At 38.5% G+C, this 26,594-nt stretch overlaps 1 protein-coding gene across 1 annotated transcript in view; it reads left to right on the top strand.

Annotated features, from left to right (window-relative positions):
- LOC101851955 overlaps positions 1-26,594 on the top strand; it is a gene marked incomplete in the record, with an annotated part of 60,061 nt that overhangs the window by 10,188 nt on the left and 23,279 nt on the right. The window contains 21 exon segments of the mRNA XM_035970230.1: positions 187-312; positions 1,113-1,168; positions 2,312-2,458; positions 4,230-5,292; positions 6,558-6,686; positions 7,240-7,341; positions 11,182-11,242; positions 13,636-13,755; positions 14,300-14,488; positions 14,780-14,926; positions 16,011-16,118; positions 16,904-16,948; positions 17,535-17,726; positions 19,079-19,213; positions 20,099-20,222; positions 20,895-21,040; positions 21,827-21,982; positions 22,382-22,443; positions 23,071-23,173; positions 24,488-24,668; positions 25,130-25,178. Coding sequence (XP_035826123.1) covers positions 187-312; positions 1,113-1,168; positions 2,312-2,458; positions 4,230-5,292; positions 6,558-6,686; positions 7,240-7,341; positions 11,182-11,242; positions 13,636-13,755; positions 14,300-14,488; positions 14,780-14,926; positions 16,011-16,118; positions 16,904-16,948; positions 17,535-17,726; positions 19,079-19,213; positions 20,099-20,222; positions 20,895-21,040; positions 21,827-21,982; positions 22,382-22,443; positions 23,071-23,173; positions 24,488-24,668; positions 25,130-25,178 — 3,441 coding nt within the window.

Below are 26,594 nucleotides of genomic sequence, written 5' to 3' on the forward strand. Positions count from 1 at the left end.
CTGTGGTATTTTATATTCTATGGTAAATCATACTAACCATGGGTGCCGTGAAGGCGAAAATGGTCAAAATACCAAGAACTGCTGAGAGTTAAATAACCTTATAACATTGATACGGCTTGAGTGAAACCCATATACTTACACTTTTTAATACTTTTTTATCTTCTGATTGATGTATTTTGTCACCAGGGTGCAATGGTTGCCGTCCAAATTCAAAGAGTTCCCAGCTCAGGTCCGGCGGTGTTCTCTGTGGGGTGTCCAGCCTTTGTCTATGATTGTCTCAGAAGCTGACTCTGGTCTGGTGGCCAGGAACAGGTATATAATGTGAATGTTCCTTCTCCTCTTCCGTCTCCTCATATTCCACCTCCCCGCTTCTTCTGCTCTTCCTTGTCTTCCTCCTTTTCGCTCCCCTTCCTCCCTTGGGAAGGAATTAATTTTGAGTTTTGCCAATGCGGTGGTCTAAAGAGCCTACTCTTTTCGATTTTAGAACCTCCAAAGGTTCTTTAACATGTGGAACTTTAACATGGCACTCCATAACTTTTTGTCCGTAACTGAGATGAGCGGCCCTGGATAGGAAACATGAGAAAAATTGGACACTGGCAAGGATTGAAGTCCAGACCTCCAGACTGACATGAGAACACCAAGCTTGTTGAGCTACTGAGTCCGCCTCCATGAATGTTTTGCTCTTGAGAGCACACAGTTATGATTTCCTGCTTGTGGTATTTGTTCTTCAAGGGATTTTCTTGAAAATCAAAGACATCAGTTATTTCTTGTATTGTCACCAGTCTCCATAGTGTTTGAAAAGGAGAGACAATAATTCTTATAAAAAAGATACCTTTTTATGATTGTGAGTTCTTAATTTCTTGACTATATAAAATGGAAGTTTCCTTATGTCAAACTTATTGTGCAAGAAACTTGCCTTTTGTTACTTTATATTTCTGTGCAAACCAGTTCGATTTTTGTCTTAAGATCTTTTTCTTTTTTTTCGGAAAACTTGTCCACTTAGTGAAATGTATTTACGATGGGGATATCTCTCTACTTAAGATTACATCACAATTTTGAATTTAGTTTCTGTTGTAATAATAATTAGTAAATATGTATTTTTTGTGTTGCAGGCCATGTCTAAAATGGGATCCCTCCGCAGTACTTATGATGAGAAAATGGGCCAATGGTGAGCCTTCGGATGTCCATTACTTTTGTGGTGACTGTGTCTGGAGGGGTATAGTTCCCCTACAAGTTTTCATTTCCCCTCAGGGCCCAGTCACGTATATTTTCCTCACACCATGCTGGCCACCTCACGCCCTGTTGCCTGTTTGTACTGTAATATCATAGCTCCCACTTTTCTGCTAAATAGCGAAAACTCCACTACCTCCACTTCATTTAGCTTTTCCTGCTTTCTTTCGCTACTTTCCTCCTTCCTCCACTGGACCACTCTCAGTAGCAAATTACGATGCTTTTTTTTACTCGCGGAAAGTACCAAATGGGAATGAGATGAAAACATGGCCTGGGTATGTCCGCATTTGGCTTCCTACTTCCGTTTTGTGCCTGGCGCTGAAGTTTCATGTTTTTTATTGTGGAGCGACAATGTCGGTCGAGCATCGGGATGATAGCGCACTGATTTGTCATTGAGTCTGGATGACACTTTTCCCTTTCAAAAACATAGAAGTTCCAAGAGCATGCGTTTGGATTTCACTGGTTTTACTCCGGCCTTCAGGGTGCGCGCGTATGCCTTCACATGAATTTCCTCCTGTTTTGAAATTCCTGAGTGGCAGCTTTGAATATATCCAGTTGTCTCTGAAAAATATTCTACGCATTGTCTTTTAAAAGTTAAAAGAAAAGCAGAATAAAAATTTGTTTAATGTCTGACAAATTGCAGTCACAAGCAGTATAGGTGAGGCCCGAGGAGTCATGGGCTCCAGAATTACCTGGGCCAGAGAGAGTGAGGGTTAAAAATAGCCTGAGGCTGTAAGGGTGAATTTTGTTGACAAATATCAATGTTACCTAAGACATACAATGCTCACCCTATAGGACATCGAAATAGTTTTATTTATTATTTGTTTGAATTGATGAGATACGCATTGACATAGTAATTTTCCTTTAGTGCAGGGGAAAAGTATGATAAACTGAAAAATAAAAAGTGATTTTTTAAAAGTAAGGCCTGCCATGTGCATCCTGCAGTCACCAGCACATACAGAGATGTACTGCTTCGATAAGAGTTGGGAAAATACCTACACTGAGAAAGAATTTATTTCTGAATCACTATTCATTCATTTATTTGTTTCTGGTTTTAAAGTAGTCTTTTATTTATTTTCAGAAAACCCTGAGTGCCAGGCTGGAATTATGGATGAAGACTCTGAGAATATTTTGTATCTTCGTTTATACTTTCAAACCGGCTCTGGTCTTGTTTGCTTCAATGAAAAGTTGATGGAAGAGGAGTACGCAGTCAGCATTGAGCCAACATGTGAGATACTAACACTCTTCAGGAAATGATTTTTAACCCACACAGTTGCAATAATTTACAAAACATTTTTATTGTTTTAGCTTTTTCAATGTAAATCATGTTTATTTTTCAGCATTGTGGTCTAGCTGCAGACGAATATACACATTTCCTGATATAGTGCTAAGCACTTCTCTGTCTAGACGCTATTCATGTAAACACAAAGCATATTGGTGATTGATTGGTGATTAGAATGCTGTCTCTTGCTGCTCATTTATGTTGAATGATGCAGATGAATAGATGTCTTATCTGCTTCTGACTTCCAATTCAATGTCCGTTTTCTGTTAAATTGAGACATTTTAACAGAGAAAGGAACTTTTAGAACACCTAATATTGAGTTGAATAGCTGGTCACAACCCTTCAGTTTAGCTTTTATTGTTGGACATTTTCACTGGGCCTCTTTTGTTTCTGTGGGTTTTTGTTTTTACTGCACAACCATCATTATGCTGATTTGCTTCTATTTGTTTGGAATAGAATATCATCAGTGTTATGACCTCATTTTTTCATGTAAATGTGACATTGCAAGAAAGGTTTATGTTGCAGTTTATGTGCCCTCTTGTTCTGTTTATAGTGTTTTGGTTTTAGTATGATTTTTTATGGCACTTAAAATACATTTGGTCACATAAGTACTGAAGATCAGAGGTGTTACCAGAGTAACATAAAAAAAAGGAGGAGCAATATAGACAATAGATATATTTGATAGGCAAAAAGGAGCAAATTACACCAGAGCACCCGCCGACCACCCACTGTTCTTGTGTATGAAAACAGTGACAGTGAAATGAACATAGCAACCATTTTCTGTTGTGTTGACTTTTTGGATACATTAACCTTTCTTTCATCCTATATTTGCCCTTCATACAACCTTTCTTTCATCCTATAGTTAACCTTCATATGGTAGACACCTCCTGTTAACTCACAGCACATTTTACAACAAATGTCAGCTACTTGCTTCTCCCTAAATACTGATAGGTTTATTAGTGATGTTGCTAGCTCTTTCAAACCTGCAGTGAATAGAATTTGGACTATGATGTTTTTCAATTGAAGGCCCCAGGAAAAGAACGAGTGATGTCACAATTTTCTACTAACTGAAAATTTAGATCGAGACACTTTGTTTCTTGCATGTGTAGTACAAGTTTTTGTGTTTCCTGTTGAAATGTTTATTTTGTGATTATTTTATACAGTTGTCATCTTTTTATGCCATCATGTATGTTGCCTAGTGGGGATGTGAAGAACAGTAACTGTGGTTTGGGTACCACTAGTTTTTTTTTGTTGTAATCTCTAGTTGATTCAGTGATTTTGGACAGTTGAGACAACTTTTTTCAGATTCCAAATTACACATGGACCTGAATATTATTACGATTACCACCATTCATAAGGACTGTGAGAGGTTGCCTTACTTATGTTATACTGTATTTGTTTTTTGTTTAACTTCCAGTAAAGTCTGAAGTATGTTCTACATTTAGTTGATGCCCTTTCTTGATAGGGCTTAGTTTATCCCTGGTCTAGTGGCCAGGAATAGGTACACATAGTGTCAATGTTCTTTTAATCCTCACTCCCCCTCCCCATCTTCTTCTCTTCTTCTTCCTCCTCCTCCTTCTCGTTCTCCTCCTCCTCCTCCTTGTCATCCTCCTTTTCTTATCTTCTCTCTCCTCCTCCTTGCCCTCCCTCTCCTCCTCCTCCCCCACCCCCAAGCCCCGGTACCATGGTTTAACTTTTTTCCCATTTCTCTTGACAGATGAATCAGGCAAACATGATTCAAAACTGGCGCGTGAGTCGACAGATCAGATACAGTCTGAAAGGTCAACACCCCAGCGTCAGGATCTGCCTCTTTCTTCTTCTGTTTCTGCTTTGAGTTCTAAGACAGTGGAACCTCCAGATCCATCAGATGACATGCCACCTCTCTTGCCGGTCGTGAACAGTAGTGAAACCAGCAGCCAGTCACACACGATACAGAGTGAGGTTTGCAGCCTAGCAATGGAGGAAAATGTCAAATCCTTCTTCAGTCAAGCTGAGGAAGTCATGAAGCATTCTTCACCTGAGAAGTACAATGAACAAACACAGGACATACATTCTTTGGAGAGAAGCCAATATTCAAGTGATCTGGAGAAAGAGATGATGTCTCCACCTTGTGGTCGAAGATTGACGGAGTCTGACAATGTCTCACCTTCTGGGAGATTAGATCTACCTGGTTCAGGCGTGACATCACCCACAGATGTGAAACAGCCCAGCAGGGAGAAGGAGAGACCCCTGATTCTAGGACGTGGTCGAGGTGCTCTACTGCAGCTACTTGCTGAAACGCAAAAACAGAAATCCCCAGGATCAGACTTTGAATCTTTGAAAAGTCCAGTGAAAATCTCGACAGACAGTTCTAAACAAACTCTTCTGGATCAAGGTGACCTTATCGGTACCTCTGACCAGGTTCCAGTTCCGTCACCAGTGCGTCCTCATTCTCCTGTGAAACCTATCTCTTCCGAACACAAGTCTGGGCGTGGCGCTGCTACTGTTGATATCAACTGCAATGCAAAGTTGCCTGTGGCTGCCTCACCCACATACAGTCCTCACAGCTCGTCTCCGGAGAGAGGAACAGCTGCAGTTTTTTCTTCTTCTCCTGTGAAAAATTCTTCACCTCTCTCCCTGAGGATAGGGGCCAGACCAAAAGTCTCATCACATCAGACGACCGCCAGCATGGAGTCAGATAGTCGCAGAAGCTCTGTCCAGGTTTCCAGTGATATGTATGAGTCGCACGATCCAGCAGCTGTGTCTCACCACCAGAGTTCTGAGGGAGAGGACCCACACAGGTAACTAAATAATCTCTCGTCCTCCTTCTTTTCCTGTCCCCACTACTGGTTTGACTTTAATCTCTTCTATGCCCATGCAGATAATATTAATCCGACAGTGCCTGTTTTCTGTGAGAATGTAGTGTCCTTCCCTTCCTGGCAGCCATATATCATTTCCTAATGTCCATCGTCAGGCATTTTATTCAGATTTATTTTTAAAATTTACCTGCCATTTTAACTTTTTTTTCTCCAGTAATTCAATGTCACCACAACCATCTGTATCAATATACTTTTGGATGATGTCTATGACAAAAATATTTCACTTTCTTAGTCAAACTATTATAAAGGTGGTCTTTTGGCCTAGCTAACATCCTGTTTTTGAGCATTATGTTTGGGCTCCCTTGTCTAAACGAACTGTACTCTTTTGTGCAAACAGAACTTTGTTTGCTGCCAGGTTCATGTACTAGTATTTGTTTTGTAAGGACTGGTCCAGTTTTATACTCCTTGGTGTTACACACCAGCGATATGTGGTTTTTTTTATAAGGGGGTCCCATGTGCATGTTGCACCCGTTAAGGACAACTTTGGCAATATTAGTTAAAAGAACAGTCATGCCTATACACAAAATTCTCTGCGTTTGTCAGTGACCAAGCAGAAGATCATCAGGTAAGTTAAATTTAAAAAATATGCACCTACATAAGTGGGATGTGGCTGTTTGAAAGTCTGTTTACTGTATATTCTTATAGGCCTGGACAATCATGTATGTCAAAATTTATTGCACTGTTTCTTAAAGAACTTTTTGCTTTAATTGACTTCTCAGGAATTCTTGGGGGGAATGCCGAAATAGAAGAAGAGACTGATTCATTCTTCCCTTGAAACGTTATATAAAAGTTGGTTGCAAAAGAGAGAGAATAGGGCGCTTGTGAATTCATTAAAATTTTGCCTCTGTTAGGTCAGGGAGGGGAACTCATTGCATTGCAAGCAATCGAGAAATTTTCTGGTCCTTTTTTCTTTCTTTGTAGTGAAAAGTCATATACTATAAACAACCACCTTCATATTGGTTGTAATTGTCTAAAAATGAATTAACTTTTTTGACTCAGTTTACAATTTTGTTCTTCGAGGGCTGTATTCTTTGAATAGTGCACAGTGTTCGTTGGCTATCTGATAAATGTTCATTTAATTATTTCTAAAATTTAAAAGTCTATTGTTTTTTCAAGTACAAAACCTTTCCATAGCCAGAAAAGTGGTGAGAAACTCTGTTGTCAATTATAAATGTTTTCCTGCACAGGCAAACCAGTTCAACAAGCCTAGACAAGAGTGAAAGACGAAGGTTAAAATACGGTGATTCGTCAGATGAGGGATCTCCGTCTTCTGACTCAATATCACACCTTGATCCAGGGGTCCGTCTACGATACAGGTCAGAAATAGTTTTAGGCTCTTTAGGCAGTTGTTTATGGGCCATTACATTACATGAAAAATTAAACGGCAGTGACATGGGGATGGTGAACTGCTGTAAAAGTTCTGAATGGTGAAAGAGCTGGGCTTTTTTGGGTGGAGAGTTACAGGTAGGTTGCCTCTAATAGAAGAAAAAAATACAATAAAGAATGACTTTATCACTACTTCTTATTTTTTATACTGATTATAACCCTTTACTATCTTAAATATGTAAAAATCAAATATAATAATTTTGATAAGGGGCATGTCTTTCTTCCTCTGAATGATAGCAAGCTTTTTTGTCAACTTCCATACAAGCCTTTCAAGTAGCTGCAATGTACGTTTTAAAAAATCTTATGGCTTCTAGTTTCTTTGTTTTCCCAAATCTCTACATTCTGAGAACTGCACAGATTTTTTTCCCCAAGGCTGTTGTATGAGGATCAAAGTTCTTTCTCCTTTTCTCCTTTTTTTGCGTTCGTTTTTTTTTTTTTCTTTCTTTGGTTAATTTTTTTTTTCTTTTATCTGTTGTTCTCTAGAAATTCCATAGACCCCCTTGTCGAGACTCTAGAGACAAAGGAGAAAAGTGCTGAGATCAAGCTAAGCAAGGACAAATATGTTGGCCAAATTGAGGGGCAAAGGTGAGTCTCCTACTGATATTAGGTACCACAAGCGAAAATTTTTTTGAACAATATTGATGTTTAAACCTTAGGGGTTCAAATCTACTCTATAAAACAAGAACATTAAAAAAAGAATGATAGAAATCCATTAATAAACAATTGAGATATGGTATTTCAAAGTTTTATTTTTGAACGAAACCTTTTCAACTGCGACTTTCACCCATGTTTGAGGGGTTCTAAAATTAAAAGTGCATGATCAAATCAATGAAAACTTTGTTTTTCCCAGAGCTGTCAACACAAATATTGATATCTTGAAATGAAAGCATGTTAGAATGACTGGTTTCCAAGATATAGGCCTTCAAAAATTGAAGAAAAAAAGCCAAAATTTGTCATTAAGAGCTCAGAACCCTATTTCAACCTCTTCCAAATTAGTCAAAACTACCTCCCCATTAGTGAAAAGCACACAATCATTACAAATACACGCATAGACCATAGAGTTAGCTGAATTTTTTTCAGACCTCTCTGATCATAAGTAACTTTTCTGGACTCCTCTGAAATGGGCTTCGGTCAAAAAACGCCTCTTGGAAAAAAATTATGGGAATTCTGGTACATCCTCGGGCAAAAGCATCATAACAAGTGAACAAATTAAGCTACAGGGCTAAATCATACATACATCAAATTAAAGCTCAATGCAAGCTCTACGAGGCTAAATGAAAATTGTTTACTAAAACCTCTCATAACACTCCATAATAGGGCCCTAATGCCCAAAAACCTGCCATTATTGAGTGAAAATTATAACGTCTGCCGACTGGAAAAAAAATTCATATAAAATCAACAAATTGTGCTACAAGGCTGCATTATATATCAAATTAAAGCTCTTTTCAGGCTCTGTATAGTGAATTAGTATATAGAAAGTAAAAACCTTCCAAACATTTCAGAAATGGACAATAATGTGAAAAAAGTCATCAATATTGGTTGAGAAAATTAAATTAAGATTTCTGCTCAGGGTGTTTAAAAATTGGAATTAAATCAGCATACTGTTCTACCGTGGTTCATAATAACATAGATCTAGTTCTAGATTTATTTATCATTTAAGCTGAGAAAGAAACCAGTGGCTGGGGAAATACAATGTATGATCGTATGTCCAGTAAGTGGATGGAAGAAAGAGTGGGTGGGGGGACGAAGACAGACAAAATGAGCGAAAGAGAGTGGTATGAGAGTAGGGGTAAGAGAGAAATAGTGAGTGGGGGGGTGCATTTCTCCAATTATCAGGTGACATCTAAGTCTAACCAAGTCTAAGAATACGTAAAAAGGCTGGCTGATTCAATAATTGAATATCCACCAATCAAGAACGTAGATCTAGCCTTTTTTGTTACCAAATTAAATGCCAAACAATAGATCTACGAACATTTCCGTCTGTAACACTAACACCCGGTAACCCCTTTCCGAGTGTTTAGTTGTGTGTGATGACATGTTACTATAAATAGAACTCCCAGTTCTACTATTCACGGCTTTATTCTTTCACTTTGTCGACCAGAGATGCTTAGATTTCGATGCATTTAGAATAAATAAGGTGTTCTTAGTTGAAAAGACAGCAAAAATACCACCACGAAGCTATACATTTTGTTTTGTTTGTTTTTGTAAGTGTTTTACGGCGCTCGCAACTGCATAAGGTCATATGAGCGCGCGGGACACACTAAACTTTTTCAGTTGGTAGGAAATTTTGAATTTTGCCCGGGTGGCGACCGAAGCCTACTCTTATCGATTTTAGACCACCAAGGGATCTTTAACGTGCACAACTTGCACACGGGACCTCCGGGATTTTTCGCCCTTGTCCGAGAAGGCTAGGTGTAGATCTTTCCTACCAGAAGATCAGGGGTGTCGCTGAAAGACAGCAGTAAGAAGAAGCCAATGAGTAGCAGTAGGAAGGCTGCAGAAAGAATCAGGAGCCCAGAGGAGGGGGCAAAGGAGGGGAAGGGGTGGGGGCAGAAAGAGGAGATGAAAGCAGATGACAGAACATTGCTAGAGAGTAGGAAAGGAGGTGAAAGGAGACAAATTTAGAGAAGAAAATTTTTTGGTCACTACCCAGATTCGAACCCGGGGCCTTTGAATGAGAGGCGAACACCTTAACCTCTAGGCCACGAGAGCCCCCAGCTATACATTTGTATAGATCGCAGTTAATTCACTATGAGGTGGTGGAAATGTAGGTCGGCGTGATTCCCACCAAACAATAACAATCCATTCACAAGGCAAGTGGTGGCCGATTAGTCTTATTTTTCAAAACACGATATTCATAAGTATCCTAAAAGAAAATTATGATAACACTTACATAAATTGACGCCATGAACAGATCTATCGAATGTTCCTTTTACTGAACCATCATAATCGTCTGCTGGTTGGGTCAAGTCAGAGGGGGTGGCAATGGGCGATGGAACAGCCGCAATGGCAGAATGACGATCTCCCGAAAGTGGTTGTTACCCCACTTCAGAAAAAGTAATATTTCTACTTCGTGGTCTTGGCTTTTCTAAACACATAAACTAGATGGTAGAGATGTCTAGGAATATGATCCTGCAACGGATAGCCCAATTTATGTCGAATTTCATATTTTAAAATACTTTCTTCGTCTTTACATCGTACCACTCATGCTTTCCGCTCGGAATAAAAACATAACACATTCTCCTGAAATCCGAGATTTTTATGTTTCAAACTGCAAGAATATTCGATGATTCACGACTGAGAAATCGAAATTTAAAACAAGTACCCCCCAAATCTAAGCGCGCAAAATTGCGAGACGGCCGAGTTTTCCAGTGTTAAACTTTAGTCAATTAAAAACTAAATATGCAATCATAAGTATCAGTTTCTCGTTTATCACGGAGAAGGAAAGACACAGAAAACAGTGGTATCATTTTTATTAGTGTTTACAAAAATTAAAACCAGCTAATAGTTGGATGAAGTTGTCCAAATCTGGCTTCAGCCGAGGCTGTCTGCCAGTGTCTGCCTTGAAAACGGGCCGTCTGCGGTACCTACTGATATACAAAAGTATGTGAATGTCTAAATGTGTCACAACGTAGTGGAATCGGGCGCTCATCAATTTTGGGTACATGGAGTTATTGGTATAAAATCTTAAAACTTGTTCATTTGCCTTACTTTAAGTGAAAAAAAAACAACCTTTCTATCTTGAATAGAAGTTGAGATTTTATGATTGAAGGAAGTGAGGGTAGCCTGATGGCAGAGGTAAGATTAGCAAGAACATGACTGTCAAAATTTGGTGACTTCCGAAGCTGAAGTGTCCTTGGAAACAGCAAATTTTTTGGGTTTTTTGTGCTTTTGAGCGACTTTTTTCTGTAAAAGGGTGGAGTTATAAGTTATAAGGAAGTTTGTGGTGCTGAAAAATTGGATGACTAAATTGTTGTCTACAAATGTGGAATAGCGTTCGGTATGCTAAGATTTAAACAGCAGCAAAAGGACTGCGCCTGTCTCTCAAAATTTTTTCATAGATGAAAATTGGAAAAAGTGATTTCAAGACTTTTGTACGTTGGTTTCTATTTTTTAATGAAACTGGTTTGTTCCTTAATGGGAAAAGTTGTCACAGTAACTTACTAAAATCACTAAAATTTCATGATCTCTTGTTCTTTTATTCACTGAAGGAAAAATACAACAGATTTTTTCCTACTAGTACAGGGGTATGAGGTTGAATGTGCCAACTTTTGGACCACTTGTCCACCCCCTTTTATTCGATACCTTAGAGTATGTATATATGTTAAGTATATATGTTCATATGTATATGTTAAGTATGTTCTTATGTATATGTCAAGTATATATTTTCATACGTATATGTTAAGTATAAATGTTTCTTTTCAGATTGCTTGAAATGCTTAGAATTAAAAGTGGGCAACACATCCGTGACAACACTCTGCCTATGGTGAGATTTTAAAGAGTTACTTAATTACGTGTTTGATATAAGTAGTCTCTGTCGATTTCCTTTGTGTGTAATATTTGTTTTTGTTTTTGAATGTTGGTATCTTCATCTCTGAGGGGGGGTAACCCACTATGTCGGGGCCCTTTTTTTTGGTACGAAATCTAAAAGCGACATAAACGTCACTAAACTGGTCATCCTGCAGCAGACCTGCACTTATCACTACATGGCATTGGACAAAAGGGCGAGAGCTCAGCTGTTGCTGGATCGATAACATCAACAACAACAAACTGGTCATTAATTCAAAACATATGAATCTATTTTGATAGTTTTTCTTTTAATGAGTGAACTTCCAGTAAAAGAGACCTGTTTTCGGTTACTGCCGAAAAGCATTGTGATGTCAAAGTCGTCGTAAGGGAATGTGCCTAAGCGACTGCCAGCAGCTCACCGGCATAGGGATTCTGACCGCGAGCCTCTGGGAGTGGCTTGCCAGAGATAAGGAGTTAAGATTAAGCCTTTAAATTTTGCAAACAAATAGTCTGTGATGTCAGGGAAATTCTATGATTTCACCATATTATGTTGAAAAAGGCTTGAGAACAGGCAAACCAAGCAAGTAGAGGCCTTCATAAACCTATACATCTTTTGTAAGTACAATGTTCATAAGAAGTGAAGCTCATTTCTGAAGGAGTTGAAATGTTTTCTGATATTAAAAAATGGGATAAGAGAACTAAAATAGTAACTAGAGTTACTGCTTTCGACAGATTAAATTGACAGCGACACTACAGAACGAAACTTATGGGCTGATTTAATCAGCTGTCTACACTAGGAAGTGTATTAGGCAAATATTAATTTTGTTCAAAATTGTCTAGCTTTTTTGTGGTTGCAATGGAATTTTTTCGTGTTTTATGTTTCTTGGAAAAAAGTTAAGCAGCTTAATGATAAATTTGAACATTGTTTCTGGAATAATACGGTATAAAAGATTTTCATGCTCTTTCTCAAATTTTTCATTTTTTCATTTTAAGTACATAAAATGTTTAAGTTGGCTTGCTGTTCTTTTTTGTTGCAATTTTCTATCAGTCTATTGAAAGATAATATTTCGAGTGCTTAGAGGGCGCTACTGGAAGGTCCTACTTCTTTACAACTTTTCCGCTGAAGTTTCTGTCTGTCTGTCTTTTTCTCATCACTAAATGTGTCAATGTGCTTCTTTTTACTTAAACAATACAAAATACAGTAGTCTCCGCCTAAGATCCCACCGCTTACGATCCCGCTGTTTTAAGAAAACAGAATTTTTACAATACAAAAGTCACCCCTAAGATCCCGCTCTGATTCACTCTGAAGGTCTACATTCGGCTAAGATCCCGCATTTCAGATCGTAATTTGCGGAACAAAAACCCGGGCGGGACAGCCAATCAACCAAGAGTGAAAAGTTGAGATCAATAAACTGTCCGTCGCGTCAAAGATCAGCCGCTATCATGAATGTGATCAATACAGGTTGTAAAACTCGATGAAGCGATACAATGTTTGCCCCAGACCGGATCACACCGGGGTGTGAACTGACCGACACGTTTGTTTTCCCCACGCATCGCGCTCACACCTGAGCTCTCCCCCCAAACTTACATCACTCGCTGGGTGGGCACACGGTCGCTCCAGGCGGGATCACATTGAACTGGGAACTCTTCCCTGACCATTGCAGAAGTTGTCTGTACTCCCGAATTTGCGAGACAGACTTAATTTTAATTGGTGTGTTCACAACGTAATGGTGTGTAACGACAAAGGCGATTGGGGGGGGGGGGACTCTGTCAGAGATGGAAAGCTATAAATTTTCAACAAGTAAGGGGGAGGGGCAACTGGATACGCGTTGATCTTGAGACTCATGATAGGATAAAAAGTGAAAATGGCACCCCTCATCCCACTATGCGCAGTGATAGTTTACCAAGGTTAACCACTCTTTGCTCGCCATACGCATAAACCTACCAAGCGGTCATGTCAGTTCATTTTAGAGTGGAGGGAGACCATTGTACCTATTGTGAGCCTTAGCATGGGTCACCATAAATTCTGCCCTGGTTCGTCGGTTAAGACCCCGGTTCACCTAAGATCCCGCCTTTTCTTGCTCCCGAGCACCGGGATCTTAGGCGGAGATTACTGTATTACACTGAGCCATCGTGGGTGGTTAGCGGGTGCTCTGATGTGGTTTGCTCCTTATTTCCTGTCAATCTTCTATCGGCTTCATCTCCCCTCCTTTTTTGTGTTTGTTACTCTCCTGTAACACTTCTAATCTTCGGCTCTTATATGACCTTATTGTGTTGCAAGTGCTGTAAAACACTTACTAAAACAAAGTGAACCATCAAACTTGAAGTTTCAGGTACAATAATATTTGGTCTTTTTAAAAAAACTTTCAGACTGCTCCTCCAGACAAGCCCATTCCTCTTCCTTTCCTCGGCGTGATGGCCCACGGTAAAAATCTGCCCACAATACACCTGAACGTTGCCGATGTGCCTTTCAAGTCAAGTGTTATAAAAGTAAGTACGGTCAAACCTTCTCTGATGATCACCTGTTCAAGACAATCAGCTTTACAAATGACCACTTTCTACTCTCCTCCTCCCCCCCCCCGATCTTTGACTGTGGGTGGTAAGCAGGGAATCTTGCGTGGTTTGCTCCTTATTTGCTTATATCAGACATTTATTATCCTTCTCTCTCTTCTTTCTTTTCCTTGTATGTTACTCTCTAGTAACACCTAATCTTCAACATCTAGTAACTCCTAGTAATACCTAATGCCTAATCTTCGATTAGGTGGTTGGCGGGGGCTCTGGTGGGGTTTGCTTCTTCTTTCCTATGACACATCTATCGTCCTTATCTCCCCTTCTTCTTTTTTATATTTGTTATTCTCTTGTAACACTTCTAATCTTCTGACACTCATATGACCTCATGCAGTTGCGAGCGCTGTAAAACCTCTACTAAAACTAAACTAATCTTCGACACTTATGTGACCTATTTGTGTTGCAAGTCTGTAAAATTCTTATTAAAACTGAAAAGTTACGAACTCAAGTTTGTTTATTTCCTCAGCTGATGCTGGACAAAGACTGCGAACATAGCCAGGGCATACAAGGCTACGTGTGGCCTGCCATCCTGGCGTGTCGCCATATCGTGGGCATCAGCACACCGAAGCAAGGCAAGACCATGGCCTACGTGCCAGCCCTCGTATCACACCTACTGGACCAGATGAATTACATAGAGCTGCAGAAAGGCAAAGGGGTAAGAAGAGCCATTTAAAAAAAAAAGATTTGCTTCTTAAAAATTGTTTAAGTGATGTTTTTATTCTTAGGAAAGTGGGAAGACATGGAATAATTTCATGAGGCTAGCCGGGGATAGCGAAATGTGTTTTTTGCGTTTATAACTTGCATCTAACACTCCTAATCTTTGGTACTTATGTATTGTTCACCTGGGGAATCTTTGGAAACGTTTATGATCAGTTTCAAAAAGTTATGTACATTAACTATGTAATCTCGAAAAAGTCAACATTTTTACTGTTTATCTATTTTTCAGCCTCAGGCTTTGATAGTGGTTCCATCATGGAAAAAAGCAAGAGAAGTCTACGAACTCATCGAGCAGTTCACCGGGGCAAGTCTACGGCGGATGAGACAGCTGAAGAGCATTGTACTGTATGCTGGAGGAACAGAGGACAATGAATCCGTAAGTGCAGTTCCACATTTCTCATGGGCATGATAACAGCTCAGGAAGCGCTCAACATGTTACGACACTCATTGTTTCCACAGGAATTCTGAAGGGAACCGACTACTTTGTTATCAAAAAGAATAGAATTTTGCTGCCTTTTTAGGGAATCGCAGTGTGTATAGGTATTGTAGCAATAGGCCAGGACCGGACAGAAGACCAAGGCATCTTTCAGTTCACTCTTTGTTCAACCTTATCATGGAAAGTCTTGGAAGCGGTTTCCTGACTTCAAAACTTATCCTATGGACCTCTGTGTGCTTTGAAGTGCTCTCACTTTTTATTGAATGCCCAACTGTACCAAATTGAGATGACAATGGTCAAGAATGATGAATCTGTTGAAATATAACAAAAAAGTTTTGAAGATGTTACAACCGATTTCCCCCAAGCAATATTCTTATGTTGCTTCAATTCTTATTTCCAGAGAACTGCATGTCAGTCACAATATATCTTTGGGATTTGAGTGCTGAATGAATCAAATAACTGATCGCTGCTGGTGCAGTTTTTTGCATCCACAAAGTAAAACCACACAAGTTGATATTCGAATGAGATAGTCGTCTTCAATTCTCAGATATCATAGATGAGAGAAAGCTTTTTGTGTTTCTCTCAGCTTCCAGGTGCCCATTATTGTCCTGTACTTTTTCATTGTCTTTAAGGACATCTCCTGTGAGTGGGTGGTTGTTGCTCCTTCTTTCCTGTCAAACGTAAATCGTCCCTGTCTCTCCTCCTTCTTTTCTTTGTATATTATTCTCTAGTAACACCTCTAATCTTCAGCACTTATCTATGTTTCAGTTGCCATTAAACTTTTTAAAACTAAAAACTAAATCTTGTATTTTTGGCAAGTATATAACCTATATGTGTCACAAGTGCCGTTGATAAACTAAAATCTTGTGTGTTATTATATTGTTTCACAGAATTTCCCTTTTCGCATTTTGCTGTTACAGATCACTTGCTCTGATTGTGATGTTAAAGTTAAATTGTTGTTCTGCTGGATAGTGCTGCCTGATATTAATGTCTTTTCCCAAATGTTATTTACTTCTGGTTTCAGACGACCACAGAACTGTTCCGAGGGTGTGAAATTTTGATTGCAACTCCCAACAGTTTGCTCCGAGCACTGGCAGATGAGAAGACGAGCTTGAAAAGAGTGTGCCATATTGTAAGTGTCTAGTGCTAAGTGTGAAGTTTGCTGTTTCCCTGAATATTTGTTACGGGTAGTTTTTTTTCTGGCTTTTTGGGTTTTTGGGAAATTAAGGACGTTGTGAATCCTGTTAAATGTTCCTATTAACCATGTTTCTTGTGCGACAATGTTTTATATTACCACATATTTCAGATTTTTCTTTTAACAAATTTTAGAAGTTAAGTTTGACTTCGGAAGCAATGCCAGTATTTCTGCGGCTTGATTTGATTCTAACATTTTAAATAAGAAGATGTGAAATGAAAGAATTTATGATAAGCTTAATTAATTAGAGAAGGTTTTCCACAAGTAAATGTACAAGATTTAATAGGAATAGAAGGTAATTGCTGTTTTGTTGTGTCCTTTTATTCTCGTTTTGGTTAATTTCTTATCTTCTTTTTCTCTTTTTTTTTTGGTTTTGTTTCTGCAAAGAGTAGTTAGATATTGCTTTTAAAATTATATATAAATGCATTCTTTTATTTATTCAGTCCCCACTTATTTTTTATTTTCTACAAACATTAGTGAACTCTTTTTCTAAATTTTAAGATAAATGCAAGCTCTATTTAATCCGAGCAGAGCTGATACGTTCAACCTGGATGCTGTCTTTTCTGTAGTTATGGTGACCTGAAGAATGTATCCCCTCATGTGTGAGGGGAGGAGGACAAGACTTCATTCTGAAGTGGGATTTAATTCAGTAGTGGCTTTCTTTCTAGTGCACATTGTCATGCTGTAGTGTGGTCTTTCAGTTGTTGCTTTATTTTTGACAGGTTCTGGATGATGCTGAAATTTTAGCAACTCGTTTTTCAGATGAGGTACGTCTTTTATTTGATGCTTAGAGTGTTTGTCCAGTGCAAGATATGAACTGAGCCATGCTGTTAGTTTTGTTTTACTCCTTGATAGGACAGTTTAAAAAAAATTCCATCGCTTTCATTTTTCTGGGTTTAGTGTTGGTCTAACTGAACTGTATGAATTTTATTTTCTCTTGAGCTTAAAATTGCATATACTTTATAGGTCACCTGTAGCAGTAGTGAAAAACTTGTGGTAGGTTTTGCTCAAGTACTGTACGGAGCTGATTTTGATTTAAGTTTTTATTGACAAAATATTGATGTTTGATTATTCAGTACTAAAAAAAAGTATATTATAAAAGATACTTCATTATATTACAGCTTAACACGACGTTTTAAAGTAGAAAAATAGCTTGTTCCTGTATAAATAACAAAGAATTTTATATCCTTAAAAACACAAGATGAAATGCCAAACTTTGCAACGAAGATTTCTCAAAATCATAAAATGTGAGTTTGCCGTTTTCTTTTCCCAGTAGTCTTCATGAGGACTGTTTTTAATTGGATGTAAAAACAGCTCTTTATTTTATATTTCTTTATTCTTTTGTAAATCTAGATTAGTGACCTGATGCAGCAGTACAAAATTGTTCTGAATAGCCGCAAGCACCAAACTGTTCCAAAGCAAATCATGATCTTTGGAAGTCGCTGGAGTAGTGCTGTTGATGAATTCCGTGCCAAGTTCACGAAAGAACCGGTGATTGTGTTCTCTTCCCGGGTGGAGGCGGCCGTCTACGGGGGAGTGAAGCAGGTAGCATAACAGCTGATGTGTTTAGATAACCCTGTAAACTCTTGATGTTGACTGTCCCCAAATCCCCTTTCTCTGGACTACTTTTAAAACTTTAGTATGGTAAGACTCAAGTGCACCGGCCTTTCAAAGTTCTGAGAAGTACACCTTTGGTTGGAATACTGGCCTTAAGAGTTTTGACAACTAACAGATCTGTTTGTAACCCCCCCCCAGGGCAGTGCTACTGACTGGTGTCTTTAGGCCATTCCCCAAGGGGGGTATTAACATCATGTTCTTTGCACAGTAGAATTGTAAATGGGCTGATTTATCGATGTCATGCTCATACTCTGCCGAAACAACATAGGGGGAACTGCTGCTTTTTCTTTTCTCGTCCTTACTATCGTCATTTTTTTTCATCTAATTTTTAAAAAATGTTTGTCACTCTCTTGTGAACTGCTATTTCCGGGATGCCTTGATAGTCGAAGTAGACTTTGTGCTCAGAGGCTAGAGAGGTGAGCAGAGTAAGCCTGATTCCCCGTTTAGACTTCTGTGTTGACATCCACCCCTTGGTGCTCATGTGACCTTATGCAGTTGCGATCGCCTGAAAACCTTACTGATCCAAACAAATAGATCTGTTTGTGATTTAAAAGTATGTCCTTGTCTTGTGCTGCTGTTTGTTAGGAGTATGTGTGAAGTACTCTTTTCGGGATAAGAAGTTATTAGATATTAAGTATGTGAAGAAATTGTTCTCTTTGTGTTTTTGTCAAGTATTTCGTGTTAAGATTGAATGTCTTACAGTGGAATTTGTTCCTTTATGTCCCCTGTGAGTGTATTTGTATGTATGTGTCTTGATGGTTTATACTCTTGCTGCTGTGGCATTGTTTAAGTTTTTATTAACAGGCCTCTCATTTTTAGCAAAAAGCCAGAAATGGTTTCTCAGAGGATATCTCAAGCTGGGAAGTTATTAAAAATCAATTACTTGTGAAAAAGATCCAGCTAGCAGGATACTTCCTACCTTAATTCTTTGGTATTCCATCCTATCTTCACAAGCTGTCTCTCATAAGCGAGAATGGAGATGCATTTCTTTTTTTCATGTTCAGATCAAGAATATGGACGGTTAGTAAGACAAAGGCCTCTTTTAGTGATACCCAGCTATGAAACCGACACATTTAAGATGTAAAAAATCTACATTAATAAAATGATGGAGAGGAACAGATGAACACATGGCTTGTGAATGGAGAGACTTTTGGCTTTTTTTATAGGACATGAAGTGCACATATTCTTAGATTATTCTAATCTTTGGCATTTTTATGACCTATTTGTGTTACAAGTGCTGTAAAACTCTCACTAAAACTAATATTTTGTGAACTATCCAGGTTGTGAAGATGAGCAAGTCTGACAAGAAACTGACGACGTTCTGTGGACTGCTAGACAGCTTGGCAAGCACTTCGGCTGGGGAAAAAGTGATTGCCTTCTCAGAACATGTCACAGAGGCTGTAGACATGTTCAAGGTATACAAATAAATTAATTAATAAATAAATGAATATATAAGTAAATGTCATTTTATTGGTCTCATGAGGAAATTTGAGTTACAATGGCAAACATACATACACAATAAGAAATATCTACATGTACGCACAATATTACACCAATACTGAACAATGTCACAAATCTGTTATTGCTGGTAGTCACTGTTCAGCGCTCTGTTTTTTTTTTAGCTAGGGTTGTCGTGTCTTGCTCAAGGACACACCCCAGTGACCACCCATGTAAACCTCATGTCACTGACACTTGCTTGACATTATTTTTGAGTCTAAACGGACTGCTCACTTAGCCACTTGAGCCCCCAAGATAGGTAGGTGCCACTCTTGGTCACTTTGATGATTTCTTCATGTCCCGGATGTTTGGAGGGTCCACTGATAGGTCCAACATTTTTTTCTCTCTCTCTGTTTTTTACTGCCTTGCCTTTTTTGTGCATTAAATGATTAATGGTGCCTTCAGCAGTCAAGTGATAATGCTCATAATTGTGAGATTTTGGGTTCAAGGGTTTGCGGCTCAGCTTGGTCCAACGTTGTGTCCTTAGGAAAGCATGTTCCCGACTCTTAAATAAACTTGCAAGGGGTGTTATTAAATGTATCCAATATTGCATATTTTTGGGGGAGGTTATTGTATCAATGTATTTGTGGTATCTTATTACATATATTGGTTTTTATTTTTTTTTGTGTCATGAGTTCATTTGTTACCACCAACACTTCTGTGTTCTTGCCTTATATCTAAAATGTCTTTTTTTTAAAATTTGATTTTGTAAGTTTGGAGATAGCTCTCGTAGGTGGGTTTTTTTTTCTTAAAGCCCCATATCTGGTTTGTGGTTTGTAAATTTCTATTCTCCTATGTTTCAGGCTGCAAAGTCTCGTGGCATCTATAGCCTTATTATCCATGAGCGTCTAGAGTCTGAGGAGATGATTGAAGAGGCTAGGGTGTTGTGGCTTGAGGCATCCCGTTCAAAGCAGCTGCTCCTCATGGGTATAGCTTACTTCTTTTGCCTTTTTAATTTTGACATTTCAACAGTATGCACTGGGTTGTCTGCTTCTGTACCTGGCTTTCCACATTTTGTGTGTAGCCAACCATGAAATTCTGAATTGTTTTCTGTAGAACTTAAACAGCTTACCTTTGATTGAGTCATTTATTTAGATCCTAAGATAACAAGGTTTATGCAACATCACGTGTCATACCTTGCTTAAGAAAACCCCACCATATCCCAATATTGACACTTGCAATTTTAGATGACTTTTTCGAGGGGTACTACATACATTCTGGCGTACTCATAGTGAAATACAAACATAGCGAACATATTTTAAGGTCCAAATTTTTTCTTACATACCTGGTTTGTTTTTTTTTGTATTGGAAATGCATACGTAGTAAAATTCGTACATAAGAAAAGGTTTTCCACTTCCTGCCGGTATTGCTGCATGTGTGCTAGACTAAATGTGGATGGTTGGCAGGTGCTCTGATGTAGTTTACTCCTTCTTTCCTATCAAACATCTATCATCTTTATCTCCCCCCTTCTTCTTTTTTGTGTTTTTTTACTCCCTTGTAACACCTCTAATTTTCGGCTCTTATACAACTTAATTGTGTTGCAAGTGCATAAAACTATTACGAAAAAAAAAGACTATACCATTGTGATGTCCTCCTCAGTGTGCACGGACAGATGTTGTCAGGATCTGGCCGTCACCAACGCCACGGCGGTCATCCACTACGGGCTACCCTCTTCCAAGACCAAATTTGGAAACAGACTGACCTGCATGCTGGACTTCTTCGACGATAAAACTGCTCCACCTCAGGTAGGGTCATCAGTTCTTGGGTGTCGGTGGTGTAGTGGTTAAGCTATTAGACTCATGATTGTGAGGTTGTGGGTTCAGGAGTTCGAGGCTCCCCTTGGTCCAATGTCGTGCCCTTGGGATAGGCACTTTACACATATTTTTCTCATTTGGCTCTATCCTGTCTGAGATGGGTGTTAATTTCAGAAGTCCTACCTTTAAAATAGCCTTACAATTTTTCAAGGTGTGTTAACCTTATACAATTTCACACAGCAGTACCTAAAGTCTACTGCTTGTTACAGGGAGATGTAAGCTTGAGAGTGGGCAAATATGCTGCTAAGAGGATAGTCTTTGTTTAAAGCATTATATCTTACAAGCAGCTCTGTCTCATATGGAGTCTGTGTCTGTGATTTAGTTCTAGAGCAAAAAGAGGTTTCACATTTCTCCTCAGCTCATAAAAATATTGAAAAACTGGATTAGGAAAGATACTAGGGTTCTCAGTGATAATATGCTTAACGCACCTTTCAGCTCGCTCCAAAAGTGGCTTATCTTTTAAACAAATAAAATGGACTCAATACAGCAAAATTCTTTTTTCAATGACATCTCTTTCCATTGATGTGTGTAGAAATTTCAAGTTGCTGTTTTACAATATTTTAAGAGATATTCGTGGAAGTATTGGAAATGGTAAAAAAAGTTGTTTCCCCCCCCCCATTTTTTTCCTTATTTCATTCTTCCCCCTTTTTTTTTCATGTTGTCCTAGTCTTTTCCATGATTGTTGCACTATTGCTTGCTTTTGTCGTGCCTTCACAGCTGAACCACAACAGCCGCCCACGGCCCGAGCCTGTGTCGCACGTGATCATCACAGAGGACCGGGCCGATCGAGCACAGAGTCTGTTTGAGGTTTTACAGAGGTGCAAAGCAGAGATGCCACCTCAGCTGCAAAACTTCCTTCAAGGTTTTCAGATGGTAATATGGATCTTTTTGTGGCAGCAAAAACTTTATTGCAAAACGATTCAAAGTTTCTGGCTGGCTATAAATTGCAATTCTTAGGATTTCTGTGTACAATACCCATCTTCAATGACAGTTTTTTTCCTAAAGTTGCTAGGGGTATGAAAATTACTGTGTTCTCAATTTGGTTTTGGTTTTGAGCATGCCTGTTTTTATTACTGTAAAGGGAACTGCATATAAAATGGATTTTATTGTATTGGATATTGTTGAATCTGATGATATGACTAGCACACCTTATTGTTGACTTTATATAAATTATGTTGCTCACATATTTAAATTTATGTTGTTAAAGCTTGCCATGAGAGTATGCTCTGTGGGGTTCTCCTTTTTTAAGGATATACTTGTTTGTATTTACAGGGTTTGGAGAAAGATGAGAGGAAACCTCTGTGCCCTTTCCTAAAAGCATTCGGAAACTGCATGTAAGTTTAAGTTACAATGCCTGTAATTTAAAATGAATTATTCATTACATTCATTCATTCATTCATATATTTGGAGCAAAGGCCAGTAATGAAATTTCACTTTTTTCAATTGTTTCGATGAAGTGATGTGATAGCAAAATGACCGTTAAAACTTTGCCTTTTATAACTCCATCTAGAACACAGCAAGGGATGCCAAACACCAAAGCCCGGTGCAAGAGATATGCTTGGCTGAAAATGAAGAAAAATGGAAGTCCTTTACCTTTAAATTTGACACTTAATGATGATGATCTGTGATTGATATTTGTTATAAGGTAGTTATTTTTATTCAGCTGATGTGAAATGGTAGTATTTGTTGTGTGCATCGTTCATCAAAGTCTGCCAGTATGAGTTTGTGACTAATTTTTCTATTTGTTTACCCATTTTTTAAACTGAGTATGTATCTAACTTTACTTTATTGTTTACATTACTGTTCATTTATATTATACATGTGACTGTAAGCCTGCATGTGTGTGTGTGTGTGTGTGTGTGTGTGTGCACGTTTGTGTGTATGTGTGTACGTGGTGAAACACCAAACAAATGTGTCAGGATCTGGACAATAAAGATGTATCTTATTTTATCTTTTCTTAGCAATTGTGACAGATGTGAGTATCGCCATATTCTGATGCCAGAGCAAGATCTAAAGACAGGCGAAGTCACGAGCAACTCGCTCCCAGCTCAAGGAGAGGTTAAGGTAGTTGGATTTGGCTGTTTTGGGATATTTCCAATAATGTGAATTGTCTCAAACTGTGTCTTGAACTATAGTTCGTGTGTTGCTTAATGGATGTGACGCCAATGTCTCTTTTAGGGCGCCACCCGATATGTCAGGTCATTGGGCTGGCTTGTTTCTGGATATATCCGCGAATGTGGATTGCCTCAAATTGTTTCTTGTACAATAGTTGATGTGCTGCTTTATGGATGTGATGCCATTGTGTTTCTCAAGATACGACTGGATATGTCCTGTAGATGTTGCTTTTTTGTAGATGGAACTCATAGCTATTGCTGAAATGTTATACTCTTCTATGGTGCCGAATTACAAGTAGGAATGTGACCTGATCTCAGAAGTGGAATCAATTTTCTTCATAGTGGTTATACTAAAAAACGTAAATGTCATAATGATGAAGCATATCACAAATTTTGAGGAGCTCTCTTGTGAAAAGTTTTTTTAAACTGTGATTTGAAACGTTTCAAAAGACATGCAGCACAGTGGACACATGTTCATGGTATGACAGGGAGATACATGGCATAGAGCTCAAATTTTTTTTACATTCTGTCCTGAGCATGGATGATATTTCTTATGTGTACAGGAAGGATGACTGAAATTGAATGTCTTTCTTTTGAACACGTTTGTCTTATGAGTAAAAGCAGTTAGTTATTGTTGCGAATGTTCTTTGCTATGGTATTTTTTTATCAAATTTTTTATCCCTGGTTTCTGTAGTGATTAATACTATGAAGATTTCTGTTGGCGGGTGATCACTTGCAGGCATCGTGTGAGCGATATTGGACACATTTGCGTGTTGACAGTGTGAACCCCACCCCCTGAAATTTTAAAGTTTGTATTTTGAGTGGCATCACTTCACAATTGAATAAGGAGTACTCGTGACTGTCATTACTTAAAACTGTTTTAAAAATTTTTTAAAACCGATGAATGAATGTCTCCCTGACTTTTAGTAATTAATGGGGGGAAGCTACAAAATTGCTTATTCGTGATATGTTTTACACTGTTGACTTAACTGAAAATGATGTTCAAGAAAAGAGAAAATGCTCATTTAATTACACTCTAAAAGTGTGGATAGAATTATGTCCAAAATAATTTTTATTTGAGCTTTTTTATAACAAAGTTCATTGTATATTTCTTTGTCTTGTTTTGAGATTTTATTCCTATTTTATATTTTGTTAGCCTAACAAACATATACTTTTAAGGGTGATAATATAGAACATATTTTGAAGATTTAGTGTCTGAACCCCATTTTGATTCTCTCCACCCTTATAAATGTTGTCTTGACAGGTGCAAATCATCCAGGTAGTGAACGCCACATGCTACCACTGCCACCTAGTGGAGCATGTGTCACAGACGGACAACGTAAAGACGGACTTGCGGGCTCAGTATCAGCAGCTGGTGCTGCACATGACACTCTTCTACTGCAAGGAGAGTAACCACGTGCCTTTTGTACCCAGTCAAGACTGCTGTAAGTTTTCTACATTTTACGAACATATCGGTCTGGATCGATAACAACAACGAACATATTGGTCTCTAGTTTTGTTTTTTAAAATTGTTTTTGTTTTTTGTTTTCAGTCTAAGCAAAAGGCCTAAGAGGCAGGGGCAGACTTAGACTAACACATTTGAAAAACCTGAACAGATGGGTGACTGGGAAACACCAGGATAATGTGGAATTTTTTAAAGCATCTGAGCGGAGGATTAAATGGAAAACGATGATTAACCAATGTCTGTGTCAGATCTGGCACTTTATCATGATTTCGATATTGATACTTTTCACGTTAACCCCTTCGTTGCCTCCTGACTTAGATTTGTAAGTTCAGAATCATGGGTAAGTTATGGTAAAATAGTAGCTTTTTATCTCTTTACTAATAGCATTGGAGTTTGTGTTCCTGTAAAAATGGATATTTTAATTATTTGTTATTCTTACAGATTCAGATGGGCTGTGTGCTTTCAAAGACAAAGGTGACGTATTTTACAGGTAGGTTTTTGAGTAACTGAGTAAATGGCTTTGAGTATAAAGTTTATTACTTTCATTGTGGTTGGAATACTGCACATAGGACGCTCTGATCAGAAAGCTTTTTGCACTCCTTAATATCATCAACCAGATCATTGTTTCGCCACTAAAAAGTATACTGGTGTCCGATTTAGCCGTAAGGTGCTTTGCCCTGGCATGCAGAAAACTCGAGTTTGATTCCTGTGTTGGGAGAATTTTATTGAGTATCTTGGTCTCTCTGTTGGGACGTTGTCTCTGTCTAGGCCCGGGTTAAGCCTGACAAGCATGGTCGAAATCTGCATCCTAAATGATCTAAATTGTAATGAGTGTGCAAATAAACACCCACATTGAAAAAAAAGAAAACTCACCACAGTATGAATAATGTTGTCTTTATGTATGGTCTCCACCAATCCTTTGTTCTAAAATTTTACTTTGGCTTCTTAGTTCTGCATAGTGAAAATATAGAGATATCATCTCAACCATTTTCATTTACGGAATATATATTTTCCTTTGCTAATTATCCAAGGCGGCAACTTTGGCCCTGTTCTTCTTTACTACCTTTTTGTTATTTCTGTATTGTCCTTGGTTTTTTTCTCAAAGATTTCTCAATCTCCCCGGAGCAGGGCCACTGACTGTGGTGTCTTTCGATCATTCCTAAAGGGGGGACATTTCTCGTTCAAGCACAGTAGAATTGTAAATGGGCTGATTCATGTCACGCTCATAACTATGCCTGATCTACAACAGGGAACTGCTGCTTTTTCTTTCCTAATCCTTACTATTGTCATTTTCCTCTTCTTCTTTTGTATGTTTGTCACACTCTTGTGACTTGCTATTTCCGGGGTGCCTTGATAGTTGAAGCTGACCTTGTGCTGTTGAAGCTAGAGAGGTGAGCAGAGTAAGTCTGATTCCCTGTAAAGACTTCTCTGTTGACACCCACCCCTTGGCGCTCATATGACCTTATGCAGTTCAAGCGCCGTAAAACCCTTTACTATAAAAAAAAAAGACTTCTCATCTCTTTCCTTCTCTTTCTTCAGTTTGCATGTCTTACTTTTTCACCTTACAGTAAATGGCGATTATTTTGTTGATATGGTGCTTCTCTTTACTCAATTAAAAAACAATCCAAAGATTGTTGTAAATATAAGGTAATGTGGCGCTTCCTTATCACTTAATTTTTTCTCTGCGGGTGGTTAGAGGGTGCCACTCGTACATCCTCCAAATTTTCTTTCTCTTATTTCTGTCTTATCTGTCTTGTTTTTTTTCTTTTCTCTGCACTGTTTTGTTACGCTTCTCTTTACCCAAGTAAACAAAGACTATTGAAAGTAAAGGGCAATGTGGTTCTTCCATATCACTGGATTCTTTCTTCCCCCCCACCCAATCCACTAATACTCTGGGTTTCATCTT

Source organism: Aplysia californica, unplaced genomic scaffold (assembly GCF_000002075.1).
Source record: "Aplysia californica isolate F4 #8 unplaced genomic scaffold, AplCal3.0 scaffold00239, whole genome shotgun sequence".
NCBI classification, from domain to species: domain Eukaryota; kingdom Metazoa; phylum Mollusca; class Gastropoda; order Aplysiida; family Aplysiidae; genus Aplysia; species Aplysia californica.